The following is an 18352-nucleotide window of genomic DNA, read 5'->3' as shown; positions in this document are numbered from 1 at the left end:
TTAAGGGTAACTGACTGGATTCCAAGAGATGGCAAACGCGTGAGGGGGAGACAGAAAATTAGGTGGGTAGATGAGATTAAGAAATTTGTAAGTATAACGGGGCAGCAAAAAAATCACAGCATATCCACAGAGTGAATGATGATGAGTGGGCGAAGCTGCGGAGGTTCATCGGTAAACCGTGAATCTTCCGTGAATTCTGCCCAGTACATCATCACCGACGTGAGATCGGGCGCGTTTATACTAAAGGTTCGATGAGTTATGACGACTTGCAGCGCACTTTAATTTTACATGTACGCTGTGAATTTTCATTGTTTAGAAAACCATTGCTTTAGAAAACATCTGGCGCCTTTTCGTTTTGCTTTTAGAAAACATCTGGCGTCTTTCGTTGGTTTATTTCATCAATCAACGGCGTTTTGAACAAAATTTTTATTGTTTAATCACGCACAGGAGAAATCTCACCAGGCACTACCTTGGAGGTAAACAATGGCTGCTAATGGGAATGAGAGACAGATAGAAGTCGGCTTTTAGCTAACACTTACACTTCTACTTCTACTAACGTTTCCTACTGGAACATGCCAATGGCTGCTAATGGGGAATGAGAGACAGAAGAATTCGGCTTTTAGTTAACGCGCACGCTGCGAATTTTTTATTGTTCAACAACGCACAGGACAAATCTCCCACCGGCACCACCTTGGAGGTCAAGATCTGGTACTAGCGTTACGACTGGTTACGCACTACGAGGGACGAACGGGTGCCGCTTTAAGGAGCTTCGCCCCTAAAAGCACAGGACCGGGTTGACTGGCGGAACATGGGAGAGGCCTTTGCCCGCAGTGGGCGTAGACAGGCTTATGATGATGATGATGATGAAGTGCTGCTCTCTATCAACGTTAGTTGGAGGCTAACGAAAAATGCAAATATAAAGTAAAACTAAAGGGTCCTTTTATTCGAAATCATTAGAGTTTCTGACGTAACGTATAAGAAATAAAACTGAAAAAGATGCCAGATATTGAATAGAGACGAATAAGATGGCGTACGGCGCACCTTCCTCGTCCGTGGTGATCAGCAATGGCGGCTGGGTGAAGGGCCCCACGCCCAGCGCGTTGACTGCGGCCGCCCTCACGTGGTACGAGTTGAAGGCTGTAGACTGCGCACTGTCCACGACGTCTGGTCGCGGCCCGCGCTCACGTTGCGGTCCCACGGGCCCGCTTCCGCCGACGAACTAGCTGTGTACGAGAAATAGATTACTTTCAATGCAGCAGGTCTTTCTAAAGAGAAGCAAGGGCACACCGAGCTATGCTTCGCGATATTCACAAAACGGCCCCCGACTGCCACATTAAATCTCCAATAAGGTCTCTCTTCAAATAATTCAGTTTGTTCGTGCGGGATAGGAACATATGACAACTTGTGCCCAAGGACGACATTATACATGCAGTGTACAGTGCGGTTCACTGTTAAAGGGAACACTCCAATGAGCACCTTTCATTTTCCTGACCCTCCAACAGCATGTTGACAGGGAAACATTGTTCATGCACTGCACGAGTCTGTCAAAAAGAGGCAGAACTGTCAGCCATCAGTAGTCTTATGCAAATATAAGCCACTACGTTTTTGCAAGCGAGCGAAAACCAAACATGCCCTGCACGCAAGTGTTCCCCTTAACAATGGACCCGTCTGTACACCGATAATCGCGGATAAGAGAGTTGTGCGCTGAAGCGTATATACAACGTGATATCTTGCCTTGGAGATGTTCACGTTTCTTTTTTACCGCACGAGCGCTTTTTTTTTTTATTTTCGACGTCCGTCGGAAACTAAATCGTGACCCGACATGGCTCGACACTGTGCATCACACATAAAAACAAGCCAGCCTATACGTGTTACCGCTTGTATTATTGCAGCTGAGATGCCGGTATTCGGTAATGTCTTCTACGAAGTAACGCTATCGAACAAAAAAAAAAGAATCTCTACCCCCTTTTTTAAACGGCAACGTATATACGTATGGAAGTCCACGTAATAAATAGAATTCATTTCACCCGTTATAAAGCGAATAGCTTTCTTTATTTTCTTCAACGGTACCCTATACGAAGGGCGCACTTCCCGCTAAACAGTCCAATACAGCTCTTGGAGACCTTTGTTGCTCACGTGCTGTCGTGCGACAGCCTTGTGGGCGTCATGACCAAATTATAAATCGTTTCACGCACATCTCGCAACGCTTTGGAATCAAGGCAGGACTGCAGACTAATGGTACATTCGACAGGTCGTTTTCGAGCGCTCCGCAGGCGCTGAAAAAAGTGTGTAAAATAGCAACTAACCATTGCTACTAACATTATCGGCTCAAAACATAATCAGGAAGGAGAAAGATGACTTGCATACCTGCTTGTTCTCGTTGAAAAGGTTTAAAGCTGTTGAATTCAACAGTTTCAAACACAATCAGAGCGCTCTCAAACGACCAGTCGAATGTACCATAACTGATCTCAGAATTTTTTTCGCAGCTTCTGCGCAAGATTGGCTTCGATCACTAAGCGTGGACAACTTGGATTTAAGTAGCTTTATTTTCAGAGCTTTGCAAATAGCTCGATCTACAAACAGCCCTATTACCTGTGAAGCAGTATGTCAGTATTAAAAAAATTGTAGCGGAATCTGGCTCGCGCCTTCTGCATTCCCTTCCTTTTAAGGACAGAGGAAACGCGTTCCGTTTGCTCGTTAATGTGCATGCAGGAGGTTATGAGTCTCTGGCCGCGCCCTTGGCACTGGTACCAATTAGTTCACCACAAGCGATCATTCAGCTCATCAGCGTCCGAAATGCCTCCGGCAACTTTTTGAAGCTCGATCCTCTGACTTGGAGAAAAGACGGAGGAAAACGTAACCTATCTCCACAGAGAGCGGTTGAATTTCGCAGGCAGGTGCCCGACAGAGTCGTGAGTGATTTCGTAAGACAGGAGGTGCTCTAAGTGCCGAACGTTTTCCGATAAATACAACAACGCGTCCTTATGTCATCGCTTATAGACAAACATTCAAATAATATTTGCGCCTAAGGATATGTCTGTACAAAGAGAGATAAATAAGAAGAAATTTAAGAAGAGCATGCGTATATGAGAAGAGAGAAGTGATGGGAAAGAAATGCTTTCTTGAATTTCGGGTGTTTTCTGCCGACGCGTCTGGCCGCACGACATAGGTATACATTTCGTAGGCAATAGAATATCTAAATATGAGGCGTTGGAAGAAGCTGAAGCTTCTCACTCGGGATGTTGGAAGCGCCGCGAAAGTTAATATGGTGAAGAAAAAGAGAAAAATCCGTCATTGGCGCTGATTTAATGTGCCAGTGTCGAATCCCTTGCTTTTCAGGCGATAGCGTTAAAGAGGTCGTTTTGCAGAAATTACGGTGTCAGTGTCGACGTCGGTGACGGCATCATTGGTTGTGAGCGAAAAAATCATCTTGTCCGTGACTGAAAAATCGCGACAGATGCAAATAAAATAAAAATCTTCGCATTCGAATGACAACCGAACCCAGGTCGTCTGCGTGGCAAGCATGTGCGCTACCACAGAGCCACGCTATTTCCTGAAACTGCTTCGAAAAAAAAAGACAGTATATGAATGTCAGGTAGTGGAAGGAGTCTCCTTTACGCATGTAATATTGCGTGGCACAAGCGTAGAATCGCGCCCGGCGTCAAAGCATGTGAATTGCGCAACGAGTGGGTGTTTTGAAGGCCCACCCATTACGAATAGCTTACACATATTTAATCATCATCATCAGGGAAAGGATCAACAAAGTGAACCGCCGCGTAGGTTCGCGTGTTGCCGTATACGGACGCGTAGTGGGCCCTTCGCTGATTCGCAAAAGGAGAAATTATGCCGTAGTGGGAACTTAGCAGCTCTACTTGCAGTAGGCATTCTAGGATGCTTTGTAACGGTGAACGTTACGCGCACCGTCGTTCGTTTCCTTACGGCACGGTGGAGGCATGCACCGAGAACCGAAGCCAGGCTAGCAATCGAGAAGGCGATGCGCACGGGGCTTGATTACGCTGTCGCGTTGCAACTCAATGTAATTATCGAATCTTTAAGGTGCACTGATAAGAATTCGCGAATGAACGCCGCCTGTTTGGCTTAAATGTGAGAGCCTAAAAGGAGAAAAAGGAAGGAATGAAAGAAGCACGGATCACATACTAAAGCGCACGTTTATCAATGCGACCACGTGACCGTCATGATGACGTGTGCGCTTGCTTACGTCATAGAGGAAATGCGTCCCTGTTCGTGTATATCTGCATAACAGTTTGACTATCGCTACTCAACATACACCCCACTCCGCTACTCTGCGCGTGTCAACGACCTTGGCTGTAAGACTGAGTGGTTGCGTCATTTCAGTTAACGAATGGGAAGTTACTGCCGCCAGAGCGTCATGCGTACGTCACCGTGATGGCCACGTGGACGGACAAGATCCCACTGCAAAAAGCTGATAACAGTACGATCAGTAGGCATAAACAGGATATATTGAGGCTGGAGAAGTGAGTGTGTTGGTGGATGTATTCATTCGCTGAATATAACAGACTCACAAATATGCAACACGCGAACGACCTAAGATTGTACAGTACGAATTTGAACATGACAACGTACCAGAGGCGTTCTTATATTGTATGAGATAGGACAGGATTGGGCTGTTGCCATTGTATGGCTCGCTCCACGCCAGGCTCGCTGAACGACTGTTGACGCTGGTCACGTTGAAACCAGTCGGCGCTTCTGGTGGTTCTGAAAGTACACCAAGAATTTTTGTTGAGAGTGAACATGCTTCACATAAATGTCAATGGAACGACCAATCTATTAGTAGAAAAAATGCGTATTTATGCGTTATATCTTTCGCAACCTATATGTATCTTCTATGTAGTTTATTAGATTTATCAGAAACCTCTGTTACTCAGTCTCAGTTTTCTCTCTGGCTGCCCATTCACTATTCTACACAAACTGAAGATAATGACGTTTCAGTATTCTGCAGTATTTCTGTACTTTAGGATAACTTGTAGTGAACTAAGAGTTCGATGAACGTTCGTCTGGTCAGGTGACATGATGAGGAAGGAAACACGGTCACTGACCAAGTCAGGGTGAATACACAGACGTTTCGGGACACACACACACACACACACACACACCACACACACACACACACACACACACACACACACACACACACACACACACACACACACACACACACACACACACACTCACACACTCACTCACTCACTCACTCACTCACTCACTCACTCACTCACTCACTCACTCACTCACTCACTCACTCACTCACTCACTCACTCACATAAATAACGATGGCGTGGTGCATATGCGACGCACCTTGCACGATGAGCCGGATGTGCTTCTCGTCCTGGCCGTAGTTATTGGCCACTTCGCACACGTAAATTCCAGAATGCTCCCGCTGTGCCCCGGGCAGTGACAGAGTGGACACAATTCCATCCGGCAGCGACTTGTTCTTCACGCGTGAGCCCCGCCTGTGGGGAGTTGTCACGGCCGTTGTTGGAACAAGAGACATCGCGTCGATTGATTTTGGTTGAATGGTACATTACACCGATTGGTGTAAGCGTTCCACAGAGTTATAATCACCTGAATGTATCTAACTCTGCAAGGCGTGTCAAGGGGATTGAAGCCGCCCTATAAAACGCGACCGCTTTACATAGTGGACCCCACACCATGCCAACTAACGCCAAACGATTGGATATCTTTTGCAAGTAGTGATTAAGGCAGTGGTTCTCAGCCATGGATGTTTCGGGGACCTCTTGTGAACCGGTGGAAGTGATGAGGGACCCCTTGCAGTGAGTCATAAGTTGACACAACATGCAGGGTGAAATAGGGGCTTTTTATTTCTCCTTGGCAAAGAGTGGTCAAACTGAAAGGCGACGCCAATTCTATCTCAGCAGCTTGTCACTAGGTTGTGCGGTCTGCAGCCACAATCAGCCTGGTTCTAGCTGGGTTGGCTGTTCAAATATGCAAGCCTACAAAAAGTATGCTGGCCTTGTATGTCGTAGAAAACTGCAACAAAAGCTTTACAGCCATCTCGGGCAGAAGGGGAAACATTAATCAGCTCCGCCACCATCCAAAGCTGTTATGCGGTGAAAGAGAGAAAGAGGCAAGGAAAGGCAGGGAGGCTAACCAGACGCCTGTGCGGGTTTGCTACCCTGCACCGGGGAAGTGGTGAAAAGAAAGACAGAAAAAAAAGAAAAAGATGGAAGCACAACAGAAATCAGAATGGGCCCCTGTCAAGGGACATAGTGCGCCTCCGAAAAACGCGTTGTTTTTGTCTTTTTTTTTTCGAGGATGGGTTTCGCAGACCCCCATAAATGGCTTTGAATACCCCCATTTGAGAACCACTGGATTGAGGTAATCTAACGCTGGCTACATTGACGGTGTTCAGAAACTCGAGCAGCCAGCAAAACAGCGCACAACGCACATAGAGAAACAGCGCACAGGGAACAGCGCACAGAGAAAATTTCTGTTCCGGTCCACAAAGTAGATCTAAACACTTTTCCGCGAATGTTGCGTAGTCTGACGAGTAATATTTAACATTCTTACGATCGTGGAAGAAACAGTTGGGCGCACGCAAGGATTACATCGTGCTGAGCGAGCGTCGAGTATACAGTGCTGACTCAGCAGACATCGAAATGCTTATGGTTAGAGCTTGGAACTTCGCAGTCAGCAGCGACGACCTGCACGCTAAGCTTTCTCGCGCAGACGGCGGCCTGCTGCAGCCACTTCTGTTGGACTGTGATCATTGAAGCAGCGACGCGCAGAGCATGAGCTTACCAACGCGGCCTGATTTACCTGCTTACGTGGGATTCATGTAAGTACGTATAAACAAAGAAGCAGTAAACTGGCTGAGAGGATGTTCAGGAACGTTGTAACGAAGAAGCGAGAACACCGACGTGAAGGTTATGCGTTTATCTTCACGTTCGTAGTAAGGAACAATTCGACCGCTCGGGCTGCGGAATGCGAACGATAACCAGGCGAGGGCATGTTAGGAGTAACGCGAAAGTTGCCTGCCAAAGTATTAGACGGCCTTGTTTTTTTTTTTGTCTAGCGATCGCTAGACAAAAAAAAAAAAAAAAAAAAACAAGGCCGTCTAATACTTTGGCAGGCAACTTTCGCGTTACTCCTAACATGCCCTCGCCTGGTTATCGTTCGCATTCCGCAGCCCGAGCGGTCGAATTGTTCCTTACTACGAACGTGAAGATAAACGCATAAACCTTCACGTCGGTGTTCTCGCTTCTTCGTTACAACGTTCCTGAACATCCTCTCAGCCAGTTTACTGCTTCTTTGTTTATACGTACTTCTACATGAATCCCACGTAAGCAGGTAAATCAGGCCGCGTTGGTAAGCTCATGCTCTGCGCGTCGCTGCTTCAATGATCACAGTCCAACAGAAGTGGCTGCAGCAGGCCGCCGTCTGCGCGAGAAAGCTTAGCGTGCAGGTCGTCGCTGCTGACTGCGAAGTTCCAAGCCCTAACCATAAGCATTTCGATGTCTGCTGAGTCAGCACTGTATACTCGACGCTCGCTCAGCACGATGTAATCCTTGCGTGCGCCCCGGTTGCGTGCGCCCAACCGGGTTTCGAACTTGGGTGCACCCGATCGATCGACGTGCACGAGATTTAAGAATGAAACTATTTCAACGAAGTTAACGATAACGACACCACGCCGACACCATAAAACCTGCTTGGGCAAACAAAGTTGATGTCTAAGAGTGAAGCGATGAGAGCGGCCGCGTTCTTACGAGATTTGTGCATCCAAAGGAGGACAACATATACCTGTTACACAACCACTATAGTAAAAGCGTAGAATTTGTCATTCCATATGCCCCTCCCATATTGATGTTTTCGTTTACCACTGTGCTCCCCACGTCGCTCGTTTAAGTAGCACTTTGGCAGCGGCGAATAATCAGATCTTTTGCGTTTGTAGCACGAGAATACCCGGCTTCATTGCACGACATTATGCTTTGGCGGAGGGTGTTCAGTTTAATCGGTTCAGTTTAATTTTGGACTGCAGAGTATTTGTGTAAAAATAGCGTGTGGAATCTGTGGAATCCGAATTTGCGTATCAGCTCCCAACACTAAAGAAGGATGTCGGTAACGCCTGCATTTGACGTGACTGATTTGTGCGAGAAAGATCAAATGAGAAATTTCGCTTTCCCGACGGTACTCCGATGCGAACTTGTAGTTTACTTTGACACCTGCAAACGCGGGCCCTTCCAGAAATGTTATACTCTTTCTGGTGCCGCTACAGAGAAAGTCTTTGCAATATGAAAGTGGTAATTTTCTTTGTACAGCTAAAAAAAAAAAAATAGGAACACGCTGCGGCTACGAGTATTCGTAGGAACGACACGGTGCACAGCGGCACAGCGCAGTGAGCAAGCACCGTTGCATTATGATTCAGTACAAAACGCCATGGGCTTGTATGCATGCAAATGGCGTTGCACGTTGCGCGGATAAATCATTTCCGAGAAAGCCTTGCTGTCTCAGTGGGCTGTGGGCAAATATGTAAGAAAAAGAAGGATAGTTATTCCTCGTGTTATCTATGAGTACGTCCAGTCGGACGCCAGTGCCTTCTTTTATCGACATTGAATTAAGTTGTGGGTGTTCTTTCCAAAACCTCTATGCGTCTGCTTCGTCAAATTTTGATGCTATATGCTGGCTTAACTGCCGTATGAACTTTTGCGCCCAATGTGGGACATTACACGATGGCTTGCGTTAGTGGCACGTACGTGCAGACGAAACCTCTCCAGCGAGCCTCCCCCCTACCCTTTCTGGCCGCAAATCCTGCGTTTCTTTACTGTTAGCCGTGCCGTCTCTTTGAGAACGATCCTCGCCGCTGATTTGCGACGCAGCTGTCGCCAAAGCCATGTCCAGTAGAGCAACGTCCGCCGAGCGTAACGCGTCGATACGGTTCATTTGTTTCTCGGAGGGAACTCGCCGTCTCCCTGTGGGCGTTTTCGCGAGCAGCGTTGGTGAGAAGGACCAAAGGAGAAGAGAGAGAGAGAGGGAGAGCAGAAGCCGTTAGCAAAGGAAAAGTGTCCTCAACGAAAGGAAGCCTTTAGAAAAAACGGCGCGGGGAAAAATTTGTTTGGTCTCTGCGAGGAGGTCGCGAGGGGAGCAAATAAATACCGCTGACTCGTTGGAAGTTGTTCTTCTCTAATGGACCTTCGCTTCGCCGGGCAATTTGAGACCAAAACGAGCTCCCTAGCCACGCTTATACCAGGGGGATCATTATTATTACGCTGGGAACACGGACGCTGCGTGGGTGTTCCGGCCTAAAAACAAGCCTTACTCGCGGCCACTTTTATCAAACCACCGTCGTCAACGCCACGGACAAGAACACCCGGAGGACTCTTGGCAACGGTCACGCGGGAGACAACGAAGCAGCATACCCGGCCCACCCACATTTCCGCCGCATGCACCTTGCAAGACCTCCATCTTCACCTCATTCTTCTCTTCCCTCTATTTCCCTCTCGACCACGCATGCATTGCGGTAATGTTTGTACGCGTCTATATTTCCGACAGTTTAACTTCGCTAAGCGCTCCTCGTCTTCCTCTTTTTCCTCCCTTTTGTCAAGGAGTCCTTTCGCTCTCTTTAACGATCGACATGGCTCAGCGAGCAGCCGGGACGCTGACGCGGCCCCACAGTTGCGAACGACACTGACACGCGAAAAAAATGGCGCGGAAGTTGGTAGCAGATGGGCATTCCTTTCTGGCCACTCTCCCTCTCTGCTGCCTTTCCCGATTCCCCTTCCCCTTTCTTTCAGTGCTTCCCTCGCAAAAGGGCGCGAGAAGATGGTTTCCACCACGGGGCCGCGTGGAAACGCCAAACCCGAATGTCCAGGAGGTCCGCGTCATAAAACGATCGAACCACTGGCAAGAAAGAAGTGAAATTAGGAAAGAACGAAGAGCTTGCGAAGAAAGGCAACGCACAATTTGTGAGTGTCCAGTCGGCGTCCGTTGCGGCTCCAGCTGACGGTGATGGGCGCATCGCCGGAGGCCCTGCACTCGAGGCCGACGCTGTGACCCCGCTGCACGGTCTGGTTCCGGTAGGACTCGTTGAAGCGCGCTGGCACTGCGAAACACGGACAGAGAATGGTTTGACGACGCAAGGAGGTCAAGGCACGGTCGTCGCGGTTTGACTACACAGGCGCTCATAGATAGAAGGAGCACCTCTACGAATGTCCGTTTTGGGGGATGTGTACACGAAGCAACCGTGAATATAAAGCGATGGTGCAAGAAGCAGTGCACTGCGGGAAGATTGGCTCTGCTTAGAGAGCCGGAACATTGTCGCATAGCGTTCTCCTTCGTGGTCACCGTTCTCTCCGCGCGCCATTCACTAGTCGCCATTTCCTCATAGAAGTGAGCTTTGTTTCGTTAGAGGAGAGCACACATCGGTAAACTAGGAAGTATTAACTAGATAGCTTATTTACGCTCAATGTGTCTTCTGTGGGCAAGGCGAAAACAACTGCTAACTCAGTCTGTCAGGGACATGCCTCATGTAGTAATCCAAGGTGCCCCTTTTACGAGTCAGCCGAGTAGAAGGAAAGGGCTCATATGGAAGAACACTTGACTTTTATATTGGCTGCATACGCACCAGTAACAAACGGTATTAAGTCAACATTGCAGGGAGAATACGGCGGTGCTTGGGTTAATTGTTTTAGGAGGCGCGCTTTCCTCACTCAAAACCTAACATGGTTAACTAACTATGCGTTAATAACATCATAAAACGTTCTTTTATCGATATCATTTCGACGCAGATTACCACGTACCATGGACGTTGAGCGTGATCACCGTGCTGAGTCCAGTGCCGACGCCGTTGCTGGCTTGGCACAGGTACGAACCCCGGTCCGAGACATGCACTTGTGCCACGCGTAGCGTACCATTCTCGAAAACTTGGTAGTCGGGGCCGCTCAGAATCTGTCGGTATTCCGTAGCGCCTGGTTCTGCGTGAGTGAAGAAAGCGAAAAGTTGAAACAGCAGGGTATAGTTACTGATTTTTTTTTTCACATTGCATGCCGCATGGACAGTTAAAAACGATGAAAGTCGTAATTCGTCGGCACTGTAACACCATAGAAAATGCAACACCCAGCAGCTCTTGCATCACTTCTTCATGTTTTTGTCATAAGACATGACGCCATAACAACGTAGTGCCGCTATTGTCAGAGTAAGTCATTTGTAAGGCCTTCGCCATCTTGTTTTATAAATTAGTGATATTGGGTGCAAAATTAGCGCAAGAGGACACATACTCTCTTGAGCTTCGTCGTCAATCAGGATGGGTGGCGGGGATAAGCTTTCCGTGTTGTCCTAACCTTTCTACTGAATTCACCACTCTGAAAAGTAGGAAGCAGAATTTCCCGTAACGGCATCAGCACAGTGTAAAAATGGTCATATCAGGGCGCTCGGTGTAATGCTAGTTCAATTCATCTGATGCATGAAAACAAAAATAATGTCCTTGACACTGATTATTCAGCATTATAGTGATAAGTCAGCTACAACTTTCTCGACAGTGCGTGTTGCGAGACGGCTAGCTTGAAGCTTTTCGGATACCTGTGGAAAGTACGAATAGGGATAGATGCTGTATGCGATCTCTAAAATAGCGACTGGACTGGCTGCAAGCACCAAAAAATAAGTAGGTTCATTTTAAACGCAAAGCAGATGTTTCCACATGTGGATTCCTGTGTTTATTTTTTTCACGACTTAAAGTGTATGTCAAAGATTCCTTAAAGGAACCAACAACTGATTTTTCTCGTACCCGTTTTTTTACGACGCGACAGAAAGCTCACCCTTCGGCAGTGTTTGTAGCTGCAGTAGTTAATCCCAAAAGCACGTAGTTATTATTACAAGCAGTATTTTTGGATCTGAAAGGCTCTAAACACGCATGCAGCTTTCCTCCAGCAACGCTGAAAATTGATAGCGATGCCGCCAGCCCTTTTCGCGATTTGTGAAAGCTATCGTTGTTCTGCTTTCGCAGGAGTTCCTGTAATTATGCTTAAACACCTTTATTTAGCACTTTTCAACTATTTTTGAAAATAACAAGCTGTTACAGTGAGATGATGTGGCATTATACACCGTTCCCTGTATCTGTACCGCGTTGTGTGCGCATGCGTCCAAGGTTGCCTGCGCCTGTGTCATGGTTGGCTTATCCCGGCGTCGTTACTCTCTCGATGCACGAGCCAAGCCACGTCATCGAAAACGTCACTACGCATATGCGCGGCCGCGCCGAGTAGCAGCGCGCGTAATTTCTGAGACGAAGTGTAGGTAGCAAAGCTATGTCGCTCCAAAATCTTAGCGACTTGGAAACTGCGTGCACGGTTGCATGAGCACGCTGAAAAGTTGCTCAAGACGCGCTGACGAGCATGGGATCATTACGTCACGCGAAGGCAGCGCCACTTTAATGCATACTACTAACGCAGGCCTATATGTACATTATTATGGAGCGATACCTTTTAATATAAAGAAACGAACAATATTTCAATACTAACAAAAAAATGCTCGACCGCGTACAGCAATCAACGGTCACGTGGCCGTCTTCATCGGATCATTCATGTTTTGGCCGCCAGAGGCGCCACAGGTCATTTTTCGCGACTTTCAATTAGTAAATAAAAATATAAATCCATCTCTCACGAAAAAAACAGGGTTGGTTTGAGTCAATGCGACGGACAATCTTTACACCAGTGGAGTCAACTCATTTCATATTCTGGGCAGTTGTCGGTCCCTTTGATAAAGTAAGTGCTTTTCTATTGTTTTTGTTAAGCCGTGCACGGGCGGTCGATGCATCGAAAACATTTGGCAAACGCCGTGCTGCAGTAAAAAATAACCACTATCTCATCCTCAAGTATTTGACGAGATGTAAGAAAAGTGGCGCTCGGATTAAGCGGATGAATATAAGTGACGAGATGACCACTACAGTTTCTCGAGCTGTGTTACCGTGAGCGAATACTGTCCGCCATCACAATGCACGGCCGTCTTTACCAAATATCAAAAACCAACATCAGGAGAAGCACTACACACGAAACGCAAAGAATAAGCGGTCCATTTGGGTATTTGGGACGACTTGCCGTTTTTTCAGACCATGTTCTGCTGCGAAACGTCTTTTTCCTAAAATTGTCACCTGAGCTTTCGATCTGACGAAACAGGGTTGACGGATTTTCTGCGTGCTCGGTGAGCTCAGTTGCGGTTTCACCTGAATCGGGGTCTCTAATTTCGGTGATTATTATCCCAAATTACGTGCGTTTTTTGCAATTTTTAGAAAATGGGCATGTCATAAACTGTCATGCTCTACAACTCTTCCATATAAACAACGGCTTTCAAATAATAATTAAAAATAATTAATGAGTTTTTATTAATTGCTCATTTGAATTAACTTTAGGTGCGGCAAAGATTTTCCGCGTCGGCGTAGAGAATAGTTTGCGACGTGTAGCGGGTACCTCGCTTCTCCGCAAAATGACGAATAGTGGCATACTCGGTGCTTCCCAACTTCACAAAAATGATTATTTACGGCGTAATGGGTACCTTGCAAGTGTACTTGTATTAAACAGTAGCCCTGTCGAACCACAACGAGCGCGCCCACCGCGTCGCGAGACTGCTAACCCGCCGCGACGCGGACGAAAGGGCCACCGCTGTGCGAGACATCGTCAATGGCGAGGCACCCAAGGTTGGAGGACATTCTTCTGCGACGATGATAACAGACCTCGAAGATTTACAGGACTGCAAGGACATCATGGTCACGTACCACGAGATCCTCAGCCACTACAGGAAAACACCACCCCACAAGCAGCTAGAGAGGTCTCAGGCGTCTGACCTGAGACGTCTGCAAACTGAAACATTCGAAAATCCCCGGCATCTGAACAGGCTGTGTCCGTCGCTCCACCCGTCACCCGGCTGTCCGTGGTGCGGGCACGAGACAGCCGACATGGCACACATACTTTGGAAGTGCGAGTGCGGTATTCGCCGCCACTACCCGGACGAGGGAGTGTGTACCCCATGACGACTGGCTGAGCGGTGGCGAGCCGCCCTTCTCAGCCCACATCTAGTGGACCAAATCTGGGCTGCCCAGCGAGCCAGGGCTATCGCCGAGGACATCGCACGATGTTCCCCGGACGACGGCTCCTGGAGGCCTAGCCCGGGCCAGTGATTCCTCGTTGGACTCTAAATAAAGTTTATTACCTACATACCCAAATAAGTTTACAATGGGCTCTAGAAATGCCACTCTTCCAGCTTTCGCATTGACTGAGCTGCGCTTTCCGCGCAGGCTTGGCGTTTTTTTTTTAATTAAGAAATCTGTATCTAAAAAACAACATACCCTGTATGAATGGATCACTCTAGACAATGTCGTACCATACTGCTTTGCTGGTTTGAATCTTTAACGATCCTAATGTTAACGAGACTTTACAGCATCGCCCTTAGACGAATTATGAGAAGCACTTGCAATGCGCGGCTCTCGAGCGAGTGCTGCTGAGACGAGTCGATAGTCTCGATTTCACAACGCCTTTATCGAGAGGGAAGTAATAATTGGTCATCGATCCGGACAAAATAGTTACACTATTTATTGCAGAGGCATGGCTAATCCTTGCCTTCTGGGGCCGACAAAGAGCTCTTTATATGGATAATTTTCTGAGGCCACGGCTATTAAAAAAAAAAAAAAATGTAGCGCACAAAGAAACGATTTGCCGCTACTACTAGATCGATTTATATCGAGCCTATAACCAATATTACGCGTAAGGAAGAGAAGAAGACAAAGAAAAGCGACAGAAGCGGTAAACGAATGCAACAAGAAGACCAGCAGAATGAGTAAACGAGCGGGTGGGTTACCGGCGCGTGGAGCGACTGGAAACCTTAAAGGCGAATCGATAACGCGGCTCCATTTTGGAGCGGGAACTAATTACGCGGAACGCTGGCTTCTTTCCAATCACCGGTCGAGTCAACATTCAGGCAAAATATGAAATAGAGAAGGCAAGCGCATAGCGAAGAAATGTACACAACGAACAACGAGTGCCGAGAGAATCACCTCCGCAAGCCACGGGTGCCATTATTCACTTATACTTCTTGTTCTTGTTTCGCGACTGTTTACCGTTCTGTCTTTCTTTACTAAATTTCGTGCTCTCGTCGTCACATTTCGCTGCACGCTCGTAGGATGATCTCAATGCGTGCAGTCCAGATGAAAGGAGTTAATGTGTTGCTTATTCTTGTTTGGTCTTTCGCTACAAAGGTGTTATTATCTTTTCTGTTTTGCCTTGGTGGGACGTAGTTTACTGAATGAAAGATTACCGGCCTTGCTTCTGATCAGCTGCTTCATCAGGAGCCGCTGTGGCGGTTTATACGGCTACTCGTTCCTTCTCTGTGCTTTTACTCCACCGGTGATGGGTTTTAGAAAACGCCAGTGTTTGGAAAACGCGGCGATCCATTGCGGTACACTGTATTTCAGGAAGCCAGGATGGTGAGGCGGAAATTCACCTGGCTGCTTCGAAAGAACATAAGAGAAAAAGGAGGAAGGTGATATGGTCAGGGGAATGTCTGGTAGCTTCATCTCGCCGCTTCCGAAGAATATGATAATAATGAGGACTGACACGTGAGGGGTGGCACGCGAGGGGTGATCACCTGACCGATTCTGCCGCAATCTGTTCGATCAGGGGCGCGCGTGGCCGCTGACAGGTGACAGGGGTGATCCGTCTTCATTTGCCGGAGTCCTCGTTTGTTGAGGCCTCCGTTATCTTTTGCCCGTTCGGGGCCCAGACACGTGCGATGCCAAGCGCGCCGAGCGTTTATAACCGGTTCGGCGTTGCTTAATTGGCGATTACCGCCCGTTAATCTTCCTGCCGCCGTTCAGCATTTCGAACGCGTACACGTGCGCCGGATTTGAACTATCGGAAAGCAGCGCACGGTATAAAAAATTATGAAGTCAGACAGTGTGGCATGTACGAAGCGCCGCTGGGATATACGCCGCAGCCTAGTTGTGTAGTTTTGTGGGGGAAGGGGAGAGAGTGAGCGAGAGAGAAAGAAAGAAAGCTTTGCCGCTCATGTTAAGAGAGGGATTGCGGTAATGTGAACACGAAAAAAAAGGGGGTATGATCCCCCCCCCCCTTTTTTTTTAATACGGATAATCTTTGTTTGTTTGTTTGACGCCTAGTTCTCTTCTAGAAAGGATGTCATTCCCCCTCGGGAAATATTAAGAGTAATTGCATTCAACAATTCTTTTTTTTATTTATTTCTGTTCGCCTCTTTTGCATCATTATCAGCGTAATCTTGCGTTAGCTGGCTTCATCCTACATTTCTGTAAACTTCTCACATAAAGAGTACTTACAGCAGACGTCTGCGGTAGAATCAAGCAGCGGCCGCCGTGCGTCCTTTCTGCTTTCTTTCTCGTCTATATCTTGTAATATAGTGGTACTCTTCGTCATACGCTGAAGAAGCCAATATAATAAAGTAAAACCACATTGAAGGAGAATTAAACTCACATTCAATCTCAATGCCGCGGTATTTATCCTGGTTAGTCTATCGTTATATCCACCATGGCTGTCTTAGTAAATGCGCTTAAGTGCACCTAGGTGGATGCAAACAACGGCGAGAGAAAGCGAAATTCATTGCATATTTAAAAAGGAGGAATCCTCATGATTAATAGTGAGTATAACACAGCTGCTATTAAACCAGTGCGTCCATCATAGTACTATAGTGGGACGTCACATTGTAAATCTCTAGCAATTATTATAAAATGTGCCCTATTCTGCCACGAATAGAACTGTCGCATTAGCGCTGCGCTGTGCCACCTGCCACTTCATCACTCCGGTTGACGAATGCCGTCTTTTTGAGCATCCAGAGCCCCTAAACGTAAACTGTTTGCGTTGCTTGCGCCACACCAAGCATTGCATGTCATCTCAGGTAGTTGCAGCGAAGCCTAACACCACAAGAAAAATGTTGAACGACGTTGCAAAGGCATAACTCTGGTAAGATAAGGGAAAGCTGAAGGTATGAAAGTTAATTCGGTGTCAGCGCGATGTTTGCGTTCTGAGCCTACAGCGTATACGCATAGTGTTGAAACGCAGCACGCAATGGACTAGCTGTCGTCTTGATCCTCATTTTGTAGCGCTACATGCGTGCTGCAAGTTTCCTGCCGTGCTTCCGTGTCGGCGAAGATAGCGCTCGAGTCTATATATCGACTCTCAACTAACGAGCTTCGCATCTCGTCTGGTCTTTTTTTTTTCTTTTTCCCCTTCTTTATTTATCACTCATCACTCCCTCTGTTATCTCCAACACAAAGCAATCGCAGCGTTTTTGTGTTTAATAGGTGTCGTCCCGTCGTTCTCTGATTCTCTTTCTGTTAAGGTAACATCAACCTCATCACGTCCACCAGGGACGACAGGAATCCTCGAAAGAGCCCGCCGCTGCTCGATATTGATAGAGCCTAAGTGGGCATTGATGGAGGCGCCCGCATCACTGCGGCGAGTGCAGCCGAACATCCTATCCCGTATAACAGCGCACTCTGTCTTCACTTTCCTTGTTTTCGCAGACTCTTTCTGCGGGTAATCGTGACACGGCGGGTAATGGCCTTACTAAGATAAGAACCCAATGATTTATCTACAGCCTAGGGAAACGAGATGGCCGATGGCGTTAGCGCGCGAAACAAACGTCGAAGACACGAAGCGAACCGAGACGACGATGTCTTCCAGCCTTCGGGGCTCGCGTTCCGCCAGCTAAACGTAAGAATGATTTCTATGTAGGGAAAAATAAATTGCCCAACTTTAGCGAGAGAGCCTGGATTGGCTGGAAAGGAGCGTTTAGACGGCGGTCGTCGAGTCGATAGAGGGTCAGCGTGCAAGTGGTTGCAACGCTGTCGTGAGAAACAAGGAGCGTTGCAGAATGATCTCGTCTAATTTCCGCGGTAACTGAGGCAATGCTTTCCGATGCCCACGATGCCTACTAAGCCCACGAAGCTAAAACAAGAGAAGGCGAGGGGATGGAAGAAGCACCCTAGGAAACGTTACAAAACGCGAGATCAGCGGAGACGGCAGAACGACGTTAGACGCTAAGAAGGAGAGGAGGCGGGAAGCGTAAAGAGCCGAGGACCGCCATTGTGTATCACCCGGCCGGCGCGGGATTAGGAGCCGCGGCATGTAATCGCCACCCGGTCATCTGTCACGGACGGTACCCGCTTAAGGCTTATCTCGCCGGCGTTCTCTTGTGGGCGCCGACGCTGGTCGTGAGGTTTAAAGTATCGTCAAGGGACGCCATGGCTCAGCGTGTTTCCGAATGCTAGGAGTCGGCATACCCGTTTCTAGCTCGCCCGCATTTCGTCTTTCTCTCTTTTTTTTTCTTCTTTTTTACTTTGACT

At 47.6% G+C, this 18352-nt stretch overlaps 1 protein-coding gene across 1 annotated transcript in view; it reads right to left on the bottom strand.

Annotated features, from left to right (window-relative positions):
• The window catches only part of LOC119394994 (Down syndrome cell adhesion molecule-like protein Dscam2), a 44821-nt gene that overhangs the window by 21920 nt on the left and 4549 nt on the right, over positions 1-18352 (bottom strand). Inside the window, exons 3-9 of the mRNA XM_049416050.1 lie at positions 11575-11636; positions 10797-10970; positions 9958-10099; positions 5338-5492; positions 4606-4737; positions 1823-1833; positions 1042-1219 (exon numbers count right to left, since the gene is read on the bottom strand). Coding sequence (XP_049272007.1) covers positions 1042-1219; positions 1823-1833; positions 4606-4737; positions 5338-5492; positions 9958-10099; positions 10797-10970; positions 11575-11636 — 854 coding nt within the window. The remainder of the gene's footprint in view (positions 1-1041; positions 1220-1822; positions 1834-4605; positions 4738-5337; positions 5493-9957; positions 10100-10796; positions 10971-11574; positions 11637-18352) is intronic.

The sequence above is a fragment of the Rhipicephalus sanguineus genome, chromosome 5 (genome assembly GCF_013339695.2).
Source record: "Rhipicephalus sanguineus isolate Rsan-2018 chromosome 5, BIME_Rsan_1.4, whole genome shotgun sequence".
Lineage (NCBI taxonomy): Eukaryota > Metazoa > Arthropoda > Arachnida > Ixodida > Ixodidae > Rhipicephalus > Rhipicephalus sanguineus.
Note: the sequence above shows the minus strand (reverse complement) of the source record. Positions and strands in the feature narration are given on the sequence as shown.